The sequence below is a fragment of the Motacilla alba genome, chromosome 8 (genome assembly GCF_015832195.1).
Source record: "Motacilla alba alba isolate MOTALB_02 chromosome 8, Motacilla_alba_V1.0_pri, whole genome shotgun sequence".
Classification (NCBI taxonomy): domain Eukaryota; kingdom Metazoa; phylum Chordata; class Aves; order Passeriformes; family Motacillidae; genus Motacilla; species Motacilla alba.
The window spans coordinates 28,706,448-28,719,929 of record NC_052023.1 but is presented as its reverse complement, the minus strand read 5'-3'; the positions used below and the strand labels follow the sequence as shown (position 1 = coordinate 28,719,929).

General features: G+C 44.0%; 1 protein-coding gene across 2 annotated transcripts in view; it reads right to left on the bottom strand.

The window, feature by feature from the left end:
- NOTCH2 (notch receptor 2) overlaps positions 1–13,482 on the bottom strand; it is an 83,010-nt gene that overhangs the window by 41,169 nt on the left and 28,359 nt on the right. For both annotated transcript variants that reach the window (XR_005257747.1, XM_038143974.1), the window contains exons 6-7: positions 1,886–2,119; positions 924–1,079 (exon numbers count right to left, since the gene is read on the bottom strand). Coding sequence is in view for 1 of the 2 variants with exons in the window: in XM_038143974.1 (XP_037999902.1) it covers positions 924–1,079; positions 1,886–2,119 (390 nt within the window). In the remaining variant the exon portion in view is untranslated. The remainder of the gene's footprint in view (positions 1–923; positions 1,080–1,885; positions 2,120–13,482) is intronic.

Below are 13,482 nucleotides of genomic sequence, written 5' to 3'. Positions count from 1 at the left end.
CTGGGGAAAGGCCACTGAAGAAAACAGCGGCAGTTTCTTGCCTGTCAGGGGCAAAAAGAAGGATGGCTGTCACCCCCAGGGACCAGACGAGTAACTCTGCTCCACATTACTAATGACAGTTCTTAAGAGAAAAGTATCAGCTAGCAGGGATTAGAGAACTAATAACGTTTTCAAGGCTTTATTTCCAGATCACATTTTACATTTACTTCATTCCTGAGGCCGACAAGATGCCGCCACAGCCACAAAACAGCCAAACTTGTCCTTCTTGTGTTTTCAAAAAGGAACAGCACTCTTGTCCAAGGCAGACTGAGGAAAGAAATTCAAAGAAGTGCTTCTTTCCAACCCTTCCATGTGCTGGTTAGGCATTACCTTCACGCACCACGCTCTAGAAGCATGAACGAGCACTCACAAAACTGTAAGTTAAGTCTCTAAGAGTCCAGTTAATCCCCAAAACAACACAACAGCATGCTATCAGAGAACTACAGCTTTAAAAGCCCACGTGGTCACCAGTCTTGGAAGGCACTCAAAAGACCCAGCCATATTCTGGCTGTCAAACAGCCTTGATATATTTCTACCCAGGCCATAGCTGCAACAGCTCCCACACGAACTGCGGTGCTTTCATTGCGCCCTGCAGCTCTAAGGGACAGCTTCATTATCACATCTGCTTGCAGGCACTCCCCACACAGTGCTACAGCCCTCTTGCACAAGGAAGAATGGTTAAGCATCCCCCTGCTTTTCATATTCCAGAGCAAACGTGGACAGCTATTCCAGCTCAGCCCTCTGTGCCAGGCCTCACACAAGGTTTAAAATGCATCTGAAGACACTGAAATGAAGGGGGAGGGCACAAGAGGAGTCCAATGCACGTGGAGAAGCTATGACAAAATGTGCATTCTTGCACTCACAGCGAGCAAACAGAAACTCACCCATTGCACATTCATCCACATCCTCGGTGCAGTCTGCTCCCTTATGGCCCTGGGGACAGGTGCAGATGTAGTTTCCATTCACAGGGTTGGTGTCACAAAGAGCACCTTTCTGGCACGGATTGCTAACACAGGCATCATCCAAGTGGCACAGAAGACCTAAAGAAGCATCCAAGAGTTTATTAAAATAGAGAGCTGCAGCAGTCAGACTGTATTTCACACAAATTCTGTGTCCTGATATTTCAGATAGAGACTCCCACAGCGAGAAACTTGAGCAATGTCTTACAGGCTTGAGCCCATGAACTACCGTAGGGAATTCATCACACACTTACAGAATATCATATTTAAATATGAATTCTGTTACTCTAGAGGTGTGTCCAGCACTTCTGAAGCAGGAAAATGGCTAACCATGATCAAAATCTCATCCTTGGAGCAGTTAACTAACTCTTCTCTCAAAGCAGCATGATAATGTTTCTGAGATCTGAAATGGTGCACATGAAGCTCACTTTAATTCAGACATGCAGATCACTTTTATTTCCATGTAGTTAGGAGATACACTTCCACCTAACCTAAACCAGAAAATTTTCCACTATATTAGTCAGGATGCCCAGATCATAACACAATCACACAAAAATATCTAAATTTGCTTTCTGGATTCATACAATTATTATAAAGAGCATGGAGCAAGTCAAACTCCTGTGCGACTTCTCAAGCAAATACAGATTCTGCTAAGGGCTAGAAAAAGATCTTTCCTTGCAACCTAAAATGTACTAAGTTTGTCTTCTAGCCTGGCACAAATACTTTGTCCCAAGCTAGAGAGGTTTAACAGCTCTTTGCTCACGGACAGTGCTTTTCCTCCTGGTGGCGAAGCGCATAAAACAAACACACCACTTTAAACAAGTGCACAAACCCCAGGAAGCGCCCTCCGTGGAAGTGCCAGACCTGTGCAAGCTGTGTGCCCTCACCTGCCTTCCCCTCTGGACAGATGCAGGAGAAGGAAGCCACCCTGTCGATGCAGGTGGAGCCGTTGGCACAGGAGGCAGTGAAGCAGTCGTCGATGTTCTTGCTGCAGTCGTCCCCGCTCCAGCCGTTGACGCAGACGCAGGCGTAGCCCCCGTTGTGGTTGGTGCAGGTGCCCCCGTTCTGGCAGGCATTGGGCTGGAGCTGGCATTCATCCACATCCTCGGTGCAAAACTGGCCTGGGGCACAGCAACAAGCAGGGTTAATGGCAGATGCTCGGACTCAAGGAGGTTCTCGCACAGGCAACGTGGCCAAAGGGAACGCTGGAGTCCCCCGATGGCTGCTCCTCAATTCCAGCACACTCCAGTGCCAGAACTTTCACAGCGCTGTCATCAAATCGGGCAAAGACAACCAGCATCCCTAAACGACCCCAAAGCAGGAGCTGGGCTGCAAATGACTTTAAAAGAATGACTTTTAAAAGAATGGCTTTAAAAAGGTGCAGTGCATGAGCCAGCAGGCAGCCTCCAGCACGTTGCAGATACATCTGCGAGGAGGTGAGAAGCAGAAAGAATGAAGGGCTGCCTACAGGGCAGCCAGAGGGACTAGGAGAAAAGATGGCATGACAAGAAAATCTCGGCCAAAGGAGTATCAACAGGTCAGCAGCAAGGTCACCCTTGTCAGGAGAACTTAATTCTTTCCTGTATAATTATTCGATGATGATTACTCAGTGAGGAAGAATAGAATTCTTAAAACTCTCCCACCTGAAATATTAATTTGCCTTGCCCCAGGTATTGTACAGACAACCACAAATACTTGGGGGGGTCTTGGTTGTAGAGACATTTTTTCTTTTTCAGTAACAAAATAAGTAATCTAAAAATGTTCTTACGACCGGAGATATTAGAGAGAAGAAAACAAATGTACACTCTCAGGGAGATTTAAGGAAAAGGACCAAAGGACCAGTAGGAATGAAATAATTTTCAAAGGATGTTGAACTTTACAGTCACATCTATGGAAAGCTCAGCAATTCACATTTAATGAAGTATTTTTTTTGCTGAAATCCATCTTGCTTTGACATCAAAATCTGGAGAACCTACCACTTGCAATAATATTTTGCTTCAACAGTTATTCATCTTCCCATTAAAGTTGCACAGTTTACTTTTAAGCCAAAATTGTTTAGCTGAAGTTTCAAGTCATTTTGGGTTTCCTGAACAGATAAAGCCTCACGAGCACCAGCCCATTTCTTCCCAGGCTGGCATATGGGTACACATGTGCAACCACAGAGTACTGGTCACAGTCCACAATCTCCTTCTTGATAAACTATTTCTTCTCTCCTTTCAGTTACATTAAAAACTCTCTAAGCACTAAAAGCTTGACTTTTTTTTTTAACACTTCTTGGTAACTTGCTTTTGCCACACTTCCTAAAACACTGTTAGGATGCACACAGCATCAGAAGATGGCCCTTTATCAGAGAGTGAGATTTGATTGTCTGATGTGACCTTCCTCTCTTGCCCAGCTGACACCACCTCCTCTCCCACTGGCTTCCAGCAGCTTTCTGTTATTTGGGTCAAGGCTCTTCAGTAAATGTTCTTCTACCACAAGATTTCTCTTCCCCAGCTACTCTATCTGCTGCACATTTACATTTGCATGGAATTCTCCTCATATTCCAAGAATAAGAAATTCAAGAGCAGGCCACAGGTCTTCTCTGCCAATGCACCTGGGCTCCAGTTTATTCAGGCTTTCCAGATTAAAAATACTTATCAGATGTTGATAAGTCACATGGTTTATTAACAGCACAGAAATAATGATGCAAGAGCACAGACACACCCTCCTCCAGTACAAACCGAAACATTTATCCTGAGCAGGAATCTAAAAATGTCCAAACTTAACCATCTCTATCTACTATACTCACGATTCCTTTTGTTTTCAAAGTACTTACATAAATCCCAGCCTTTGATCCCATGAGACTTGGAATTTTATTTTTTTTCCCACTTAGGGGCAAATAATTTATTTCTTTTAATAATAAGTTGCACAACTGTGTTCTGTACGTATGTTCCATTCTTTTGTAGGACTACTTCACAACAATAACTTTATCACTTGGAAAACCGTAACAAAATTTCGACAGCGATGGTAATTACAGTAGAGTTTTCAGAATTAATCTTCAATTCCCGGTTTGCTCGGTGAAAGAGCTGGGGAGAACTCGATCCCTTGCTGTTGTTATCTGTAAAACACCTCCGTGCATTATGAACAAACCAACCATGCATTTGTCACACTAGCAGTGGTTTTGTTCAGGAGCTTTCAGTGCCGCCTTATCAGTGGCCACCCTGGAAGGAGTCAGAGAGCTGGGGCTGGCTCCGAGCAGTCACACGTACCTCGCAGCTCAACACAATCCACTCCCTTCAGGAAAAAATAATCAAGGCCTTATTTGCTTATTATAAAAGTGATTTTCCTTCTGTTCTTGGAGGGGGCCCAGCCCAGATCAAAGGACTCCCACTCTCTGAGGAACCCTCGCAGCGCTCACATCCTTTTGGCTCAGCCAGCCTGAGCTGCTGCCTCCAAAGCACCAAGAGGTTTTCAGCCACAGCACTCCACAGTGTGGTGCCTCAAAAAAACCATTTGCCTTTTGACTGGCTGAACAGAACTCCATACATGAAATGCAACACTCTCTGGGCTTTTGGTGAGGGTGATTGAGCATGGGAGTACATGCTTTTCATTTGTATCTTTTTTGCTGTTGGGGGACGTTTCTTATTGTTGTTTGTGATGGTTTTTTATGCAAAGATGGGCTAACTAATATAAACTATCAGGGCTTGGCTCTGACTTCCCATTTCGAGTGTCACTAGCAATACGAACAATCAGGCCTTTTTTTAGTATTTTTTTACTAGTACTAGTATTTTGTTACTACTTTCTCCACTTCTAGAAAGGACAGCACCAAGTGACATCATTGATGTCCTTGCAATAAACCTATGTTCTTGGCTATTCCATTTTCCTGCAGCCCTAAACTAAAACGAACTTTAAAAAGGTCAATCGGTGCCTCCACAAGAGAAGAATACAGAGCTTAAACTTCTTCAAGCACTTGAAGTGTATTTTAAAGACACATACCACATTTGAGCTCCTTGAATCTGGTCCTCACTTGGCTTCTCCAATTTCTAATGCCCCTTTTGCAATACAATTTTATTTGTGCTTAATTATGAACATGAACCAGTTGCACCTTAATGCAATTTGTTTTAAAAACAAAGGAGATCCAATTCAATATATTAGAGGCATAAATGAACAATTAACTATTGCATTTTACTATTGAGTATTTTAATGAAAAGACCTTGTTCCTAATTGAAGACTTCTCTCTGCCAGGTTAGTTAGATTTAAAATCAAATGAGATGAGTTCTCATTTCCGAAACAATTTACTTATGGGACGCTGCTTTGACTTAACTGTAACAAAATAAACATATTTATTTGTGGCCATGCAGTTGGCAAGCTTGTTTTCTGCTTGTTAAGAGTTTTAGGAAGAATTAAGTCTTTCATCCACAGAACAGAAATTCAGCTTCCAAGGGCAAAGTCCATTCTGGATTGTACAAACTGCACAGTGCAATACACATGTCCATAGCCCAAGTCACTCCTGAATGCTACAACTACTGAATGTTAATTCATCCAGCTGCACGTTCGTGTAGGTATTTCTTTCCTTGTGCTCTCACTAGTTTCAATTACATTTCTAAAAGACACAGGCTGAACTAGTGAAGTGTGAATATACTTACAGCACAATACTTTGATGGAAATGTGGAAACGTACACATAAAAGACAACAAGAAAGGAAACACAACTTACTCCAAGAAGGTAACGAAAACCTAGCCTGACCTTGATATTTGCAGAGCCTGGGAAATCAGTAAAATGCCGACTCAGGTTCTAAGTGACCTTGTACAAAGTAAACAGCTAGTCCCATGTGGTATTTCAAAATTGAAAACTAGAAGTAGAAAAAGGGAACAGCATTCAACTCTTAGCACTTTTTGCCCACTATGAAACTAAGTTACTTCCTGCATGTTTCCCCTCAGAAAAGCCCTATGGAGTAAGTCAGACATGTTTGCTGCTTTGATTGCTCCCATTTTCAGAGCCTCGGGAACTGCAAGGAACTCCAGGAGCTTCTCTTCTGGCAGACACAGGGTTCAAGGCCTCCCTCAAGTAGTTGTACCAGATCTCATTGATGGGAAACAGCCAGCCCTTCTCCTTCTTTACGTTGGAAAGAAAACAAAGCCTGATTGATGCAGGTAAAGCAGCACACAAAATTAGAACAATGCTACACCAAAAGTGAGGAGCATTAGCTTGAACACGGCAGTCAGTGAAACAGCCACCCTGGAAAGCAGCACCAGACATCTCCAAAAAGCTGATCCTACCAAACCTTAGAGGGCTGGCATTAACCTCAGTTCCAGCTGCATTGACCCTGCAGCTGAATGCAGGACCCACAGACAGTTCAAGCAGAGGACTTCATCTTTAGCAGAACAGACTTTCCAAAATAGGAGAACATTTTCTTGGCCTCTTCACAGCAGGAAAGTCTGCTGATGCACAGCTGGAATATCTGAGGCTAAAGCTCCTGACAGCAGATCTAATACAGTTTAATCACTAAAAACATTTTGTAGGGCAAAGGGTGCAAATATTTTCCTGTGCCTTGAATAAAAAAAAGAAAAATCAGCTGCTTGAAAACTGAGCTGGGAGGAGATGGCAATATCCCATTTCTCTCAAAGTCACAACCATCCCAGCACTGGGCTCAGACTGAACTGGAAGTCAGAATATCTTACAAGATTAGTGATACTGGAAAGGCAACTTGGTGAGGCTCACAAACAGGTCCTTGGGATCTTAAGAGACCCACTGGAAACGGAGCACCAGGTTTCAAGAAGCTTTTATGCCACCATCCACTCAGTAGCTCAAGAAGTTTGTCACTTATCTCAGACACAGCACACAGGGAAGAGGTCACTAGCTCTCCTGCAAGGGCCACCTGGGAACTATAAACCAGATCTAGATGACAACTCTTTGAAAGAGTAGCTTAATTCATAAAATATTCCAAAGATTGCTGTATGGGTTTTGAATGCCATCAGCACAGCTCAACAAAGCATGGCTCATTAGAACTGTTTGCATTTTTAATCCAAGTTTCGAAGGACTACTAAGTGAGAAGGTGAACAGCATCTTATCAAGACTCAAGAAGGGGCTAAGAGATAAGGAACAGTATTTGTATACATGGCCAAATCTAATCGTGGCAGAAGGTCATCAGTGCCACACTCCAAAGGACCATGCAGTTTCTTCTCCTCTCTAAGCACACGTGTGCATATTCAGGATGCCAGCTGGCAGGCCACTGCTGGCTGCAGAAGGACATTCCTCTGCCCAGTTCTGTCTTGCAACGCAAGAAGAAGGTCTGCATTGACAGTGTAACCCATCGTGCATCCAGCAGCTCAAAGCTCAGCTTCCTCATGCTCCTATGTGAGCTTCCTCATGCTCCTGCGTGAGCCTCCTCAGCAAACAAAGGGAAAAATTGCATGGAGCCATTGAGCCTTCCAGGAAAATGGTACCTATGAAAAATACTCTAGCTCCCATGTTTTTGAATTGTGTATTTGTAAAAGCATTCAGTTCAATCTTTAACCCACAGAACTCTCCATACTCCTTGAAACAGTTCAGCAACATTTAATGCACACAGGCACTGGAGTGTCTAATTAATGACCTAGAAGGTGATGAAACAGTAGGCAGTGGCGGCTTTAACAAAATAGCATTTCTCTTTTCCAAGAGGAAGCCAGGGATTTCAGACAGACTCAACCAAGCGAGGCTGCTGGGCAGCACAACAGCAGGCAAGGCTGGAGGCACAAAAGCCAAGGAAAATACAAAGGCAAACAGACTTGCTGCAGAAGGTGTGGGTTAGGCACTCCTTGAAGAAACACCAGCTTCCCTAGAAGAGCTCAGCAGGGACCTCTGCTCAATCACAGCTTTAATCAGCAAAACAAACACCGCTGAGCAGACATTTGACTGCAAGGAACAATAACTAATGCAAACACCGGTTGTGCAATGGGGATGGCACAGCCTCTGTCAGGAATACATTCTGCAGTACTGGAGCCACCATCTCTGAATGAAAAGGAGATAGAGTTCCTAGCCTGACAGACCACTGGAGAGAACTTCCTAGGAGACTTACAAAGGAATTGCTACCCACAAAGGGAGAAAGAGAGCTAATAAAGAGTGTAATGCATCAGTTATTGCAGGGAAGACGCAGCACATGGCAAAGTCTACAAAAGAAAATATTTGATTGTGTACATAATTTGCTTTATTGACAGTAGGTATCTCAAAGCAGAGAACTGCAAACTTCTCTGGAGGAGAGAATCTTTATCCAGACCAAAATGTCCCGAGCAATAAACAGGGAATACTGAAAGGGATCTCGAGTGTGACGCCCAGATCACATCCAAATTCTAGACCCTCCAACAAAGCCACCTCCACAGCTCCCTGCAGGCAATCCAACAAATCACACTGATACTTTCAGCCCCAAGGAGGGCTTCAGGGGCACACAGAATTCCATGGACTGCACTGTTTGCACCTGCCAGAGCTGCACGTGTGTTTGGTAAAGGTCTCCCCTGCTTAAGTTTTACAGTGGCTCCCCCAGAAAAAAAGGACTAAAGCCAACTATTTTCCCCTTTCAGGAGTTATTCTGAAGAACAGGCATCTCAGCTCTCAAAAATGTGCTCCTTCCCCAGGATCTCGCAGCATCTTTCTTCCAGAGCAGCAAAGCAGTAGCAGCCATTCCCAAACCTCAGGTGCTGAGGTTTTTTGGTTTTGTTTTCATTTGATCACAAATAGATGTCAAATAACGTCAAAGAAATAATAAAATTTAATAGCTTATTATAGAATTTGAACACTTGAAGACAAATCTATAATTGTAATGAGCAGAGCAAGCATCTGTGTTTATTTTAGGTTAATATGGTAGAGAAAAGAGTTTAATTTCATAACCACACTGGGAAGCATGCAGTGGAACTAATGGGCTTTTACAAGGGATTTTACAAGCCCCAAATACAAAACTCTGGGCTTTAAGAGACTTATGCACGGCCTGATCCATTAAATACTGCCCTAAATCACTCCCCACAGACTACTGGGTAGAGAGAGCAGTCCTGACCAAGCCCTTCAGAGGCAGCAATACAAGTGATCAGAACACAATTCATTAAAAAATTCATTAAAACTGATGCACTAATGACAGACTGGTTTAATATGGTGGTGGCAGGTGAAGTGACTGGGAACAGCAGCAGGACAGAGAAGTAGCCCACAGGAAATACACATCACCAAGCTACTGTCTGCTCTGTCCGTCTCTTTACCTCCTCTGGAAAATCCAGCGAATCAGGGAAATACCAAACAAGTGAAAAGATCTGCAAGGCAAAAAAATTCGACAGCAGGAGCCAAAACTGACAATGAAAGCTTCATATTCTCAAGCTATCTCAGCAACCCATCTTCAGTAATTACCCAAAGACAAATCACCTCATTTTAAGTACAAGGGAAGGGACAGAAACTGCCAGAAACAAGTCAGCTGGAGATGTAACAACTGTTACCTATTAGTCTGGTCTCGCAGCAGACATCCACCGACCCAGCCCCACCAGAGGGGTCTGGCCCATCTGGTTTTAGTGCCAAGCGCATAAAAGAGGTACTGAAAACCCAAGGACATCTCCATAAGAGATCATTTGGCACATCTGACTGCTAAGAGCACTTCCCCAGCTGGAAAGCCACCAAAGGCGCGAGGGAAGAGGCGGCAGAGCTGGATGCTGCCACTCTGTCATCGGATCAGCTCAGCTGTTAACACCTCAGGTGTTTTATTGCTGCTGCCTCCCACCCGAGGCTTGGAAATGAAAAGCAGCACCAGGCAAACAGGAGGCTGTGGTAGGTGTTCCACAATGCATGCCGGATAAAGGACCAAGGGTGTAACTTTTAATGCCTCTGGAATCCATCCCCTCCGCACGGCACCGAGACCAAGGGCCACAAGAGAAACAAACAACATGCAGGATAAAGTCTGTTTGTGTCCAGCACTTCGAATCATTTGTACACTCAGGCTCGGAGCTGCCAGCTCTGGAGGCTGCCACGTGCTCCCTGCTCCCTTTGTATCTGCCAGTTCAAACATGAGGGAAGAAAACGAATCATGATCCCTCTTGGCCTCTGTCAGAGCTGTCTCTTGGAGATAGCGCTGCAGTGACACCAGCCAACTCGTCAGCCTTGGCATAGACAGATCCCAGCCAGCCCCAAAGAGGCCACTCTGCTTTTTAATAAGGCCTGGAAAAGCAGCAGGAAGCTGATCCCTGCTGCACTGCTGGGGAAGATGACTGCACTTCTCATGGGAGCGGGACCCAGCCCGCCTGAGCTCACACAAAGGTCTTGGGACGTCATCTAGGATCACCAGGAGGGACAGGAGAACAGCCCTGACAGGGCTCTCTGGCACATAACCATCAACACTCCCCGTAAAATAGCAAGGATGTATATTTAATGATTTAGGAGACTGGCATGTTCAATATTTATCATCCATGTCACCTACTCTCAGAGTTAGTTCCTCTACATTTTGGCCCTCTAAGTACTCCAAGAAGGCAGCATTTTTTGGAACACTAAACTAACATGACTTGTCACTGTGTACTCTGGTGACACAGAAGCTGAGGAAAGTGGAATTTGGCAAAGAAAGTTTTAAGAAACAAAATACCAGAGCATATGATCATAAATTAAAATGTTACATATTAGCCTTTTGATGTTTATCCCCCTTCTTAGAAAAGTCACGTCTGCCCAGAGTTTAAGACTGGGACTTTCAAAGGAAACCGAGGCAGGGAGCAAATATTACTCTAATTAAAGAGGAATCGAACCCTCAACACCCCACTTTGAAAATTCCTGCCTAAAGCTCTGCAGAAAAAGTAACCCTTGCGCTAGTGTTTAAGAGCATATGACCAAGCTAACAGCTATTTTAATTAAAAAGCACAGCCCTGCTGCCTGAAGAGCTTTTCTGCTCAAGACAAACATTTGCTGCTGAAGCTAGCTTGCAGTGCTGGAGCTCTTTGGTGGAGTCAGCTGTTAGCACACTGTGCTTCCCTTAGAGACAAAGGTCGCCTAGATTTTAAAATATACAGCTCACTGGAGCCCTCTTTTCAGGGGAAAACAAAGCCTAAATAAATACAACTGCCATGGGAGTCTCGCCTTCCCAGCCACAGAGCAGAAATAATGAAAGGGAGCGAGCAGGCCAGGGCTGCATCACAAGCACTTTAATGCAGGTCTTCCAAAACCCACCCGAGAGTGGCACAGGGTCCCCAAAACCCAGAGACTCATCCCACAGCTTCTGGTGCAGCAAACTGTGCAAAAGGCTTAACTCCATGGAGGGCACAAGTCTTTCTCTGGGCTGTGCACTGCTCCTGAAACACGATTCGGGCAAAACCAGCTTTGTGGTGAGCCTCTAAAACACTGCAGACCTTCCAGGAGAGCAGGAGCCATCCTTAGACACACAAGAAAAACATAAGCACCTAAAGCATTTAGTACTGGTAATCACTCAGGCACCCAAGACATCTCTGTAGACCCAAAGCTGCCCAGGTGAGGTGCACAGAATCAACAGGTGCATTTTAAACCAAGCTTTGTTTCTTTAGATGAATTGTAGATAGAATGACCGAGTAGGCTTTAAATTCTCAGATGGTTTTCCCATGTGTGCAGAGGGACACCCTAACCTTCCATATGACTTTCAGCCCTGGACTGCCATCACTTCCCTCTGCACCCACTCCCTGTGAGAATGCTCTGTGAATTTGAATCCCTGATCCCAGAAAAAAAAAAGAAAAACAAAAGGCAAGAAAGGGGAAAAAAAAAAGGCAGATGGATTTTTTACTAGATTAGTGAGTTAAAGTGACACACTCCAACAAATCCCAGAGCCAGCTCAAGGGAAAGGGAAGAGTGTGAGCAGGGAGAGAAGGTAATGACATTCCTCCTCAGACCACAATGAGGCTGAAGAACAGCAGCATAAAACAGTCCTCACATGGCACTTTATCCTGATGTCAGCCAGGATTTTTGGCTAACTGACTCAAACCACACTTACACCAAATTCTCTGGCCTATCTTGCACAGGGAATGGACACTTTCACACTTTCACACAAGCACCCAGGACTGTCTCCAAGGAGAGGAGGAGCTTCATCACACATCTGCACCATCGTGCTTTGAAAGGACCCAGCACACACAGGCTCTAACAAAGGCCCCATCCTGGGACAAGATAAAGACATCTTCAAACAAACCAACAATCAGTTAACATTCAGCAACAGGAAAGATCCGGGGCAGTTTCACCCAAGCACACCCGAGACTGCCCTGCCAGTTACAAATGTATGAGATTGATAATCACTGTAAACATATGAAATACGAGAACTTTGAAGGTGACAAAAACACTGGTGACAGCAGGAATTTCACATCATTGTTTTTTAAAAGGCAAGATTTTATCTTTCTGGAAAAAAACAGCAAAATGAGAATGAGAAGGCAGGCACTTCAACAGAAAAGGGGCAGTGAGCTCTGTTTGAGGAGCAGGAAATAAGATTGAAGGCAAACAGCATCACAAAAGGTAGGAGCAAGCAGCAAAAAAAAAAAAAAAAAAAAGGAGTATTTTTAAAAAGAATGCATAGTTATGTAGCCCAGCCTACCACCTGTCAGGGAATTACAAGAGGCAGATGGCTACCAAAAGGAACTGGGACAGATTCTGCTCCAGTAAAGGCTGCTTCAATATTACTTTATATAAAACTTGTCTTGATCAGATGCAGTAAAACTTCTTGATTTTTCCAGCAAGGAAGGGGACTGCTTTCTCTGTGCCATGAAGCACAAACCATATCAACAAACACTAGACAGCATCACTCCCAGCACAAAGATTAAGTAAAGACTAAAACTGCAGAGGAACTCAATCTTCCCCAATAATGGTTGACAAGTATTTGAAAGCTGAAACTGCTATGAAGACAGCACATCTACACTGTCAGGTATTCTTAGAAAATTTAACATCTTTCATTTTTGGCTGATGTTTCCTTGCAGATATGGGTATTTGGCTTTTTTTTTTTTTTTTCTAAGCAGTACACAATGTCCTCTAACCTCATGATCTCATTGGAAACTTTTGTTTTCCTGAGGTGTTTATTCTCACTGTTCAGCCCTCTTGAGCTATGACATGTATCAGGACAGACTCCAAAAGAGCTGCCTGCTCAGCTCTCCCCTCTTCACTTACCTTAGAGAGGATTTAAAATGTAATAAACCCCCTGTGTGTACAGGATGGACCTGCAGTTATGCACTTCCTTACTGCTGAATAACTGATGTTTTATTGTTTACTCCTGTCAGCACCAACCGCAGTTGAACCTTGAAAAAACATCATCTTTCTCTCCAAACTATTGCAGAAGTCCTCTATCCATCCTCCCTGCTCTGTGCCCTGCCTCAGTGTCACCTCTCATGTCTCCAAGCTGGATGTGGAGTGTTTTCCTTACCTCCTTGGTCTCTAATTGAAGATGCAGGGAAGAGATTGGAGTCCATTCAGGAAAAAAAAAAAAAAAAGCTTCTCTCACAAAAAATGCTACTGAGATGACAGAGAGGAGTCACAGAAACTTGCACTGTGCATTTCAGACAGGACAGTTC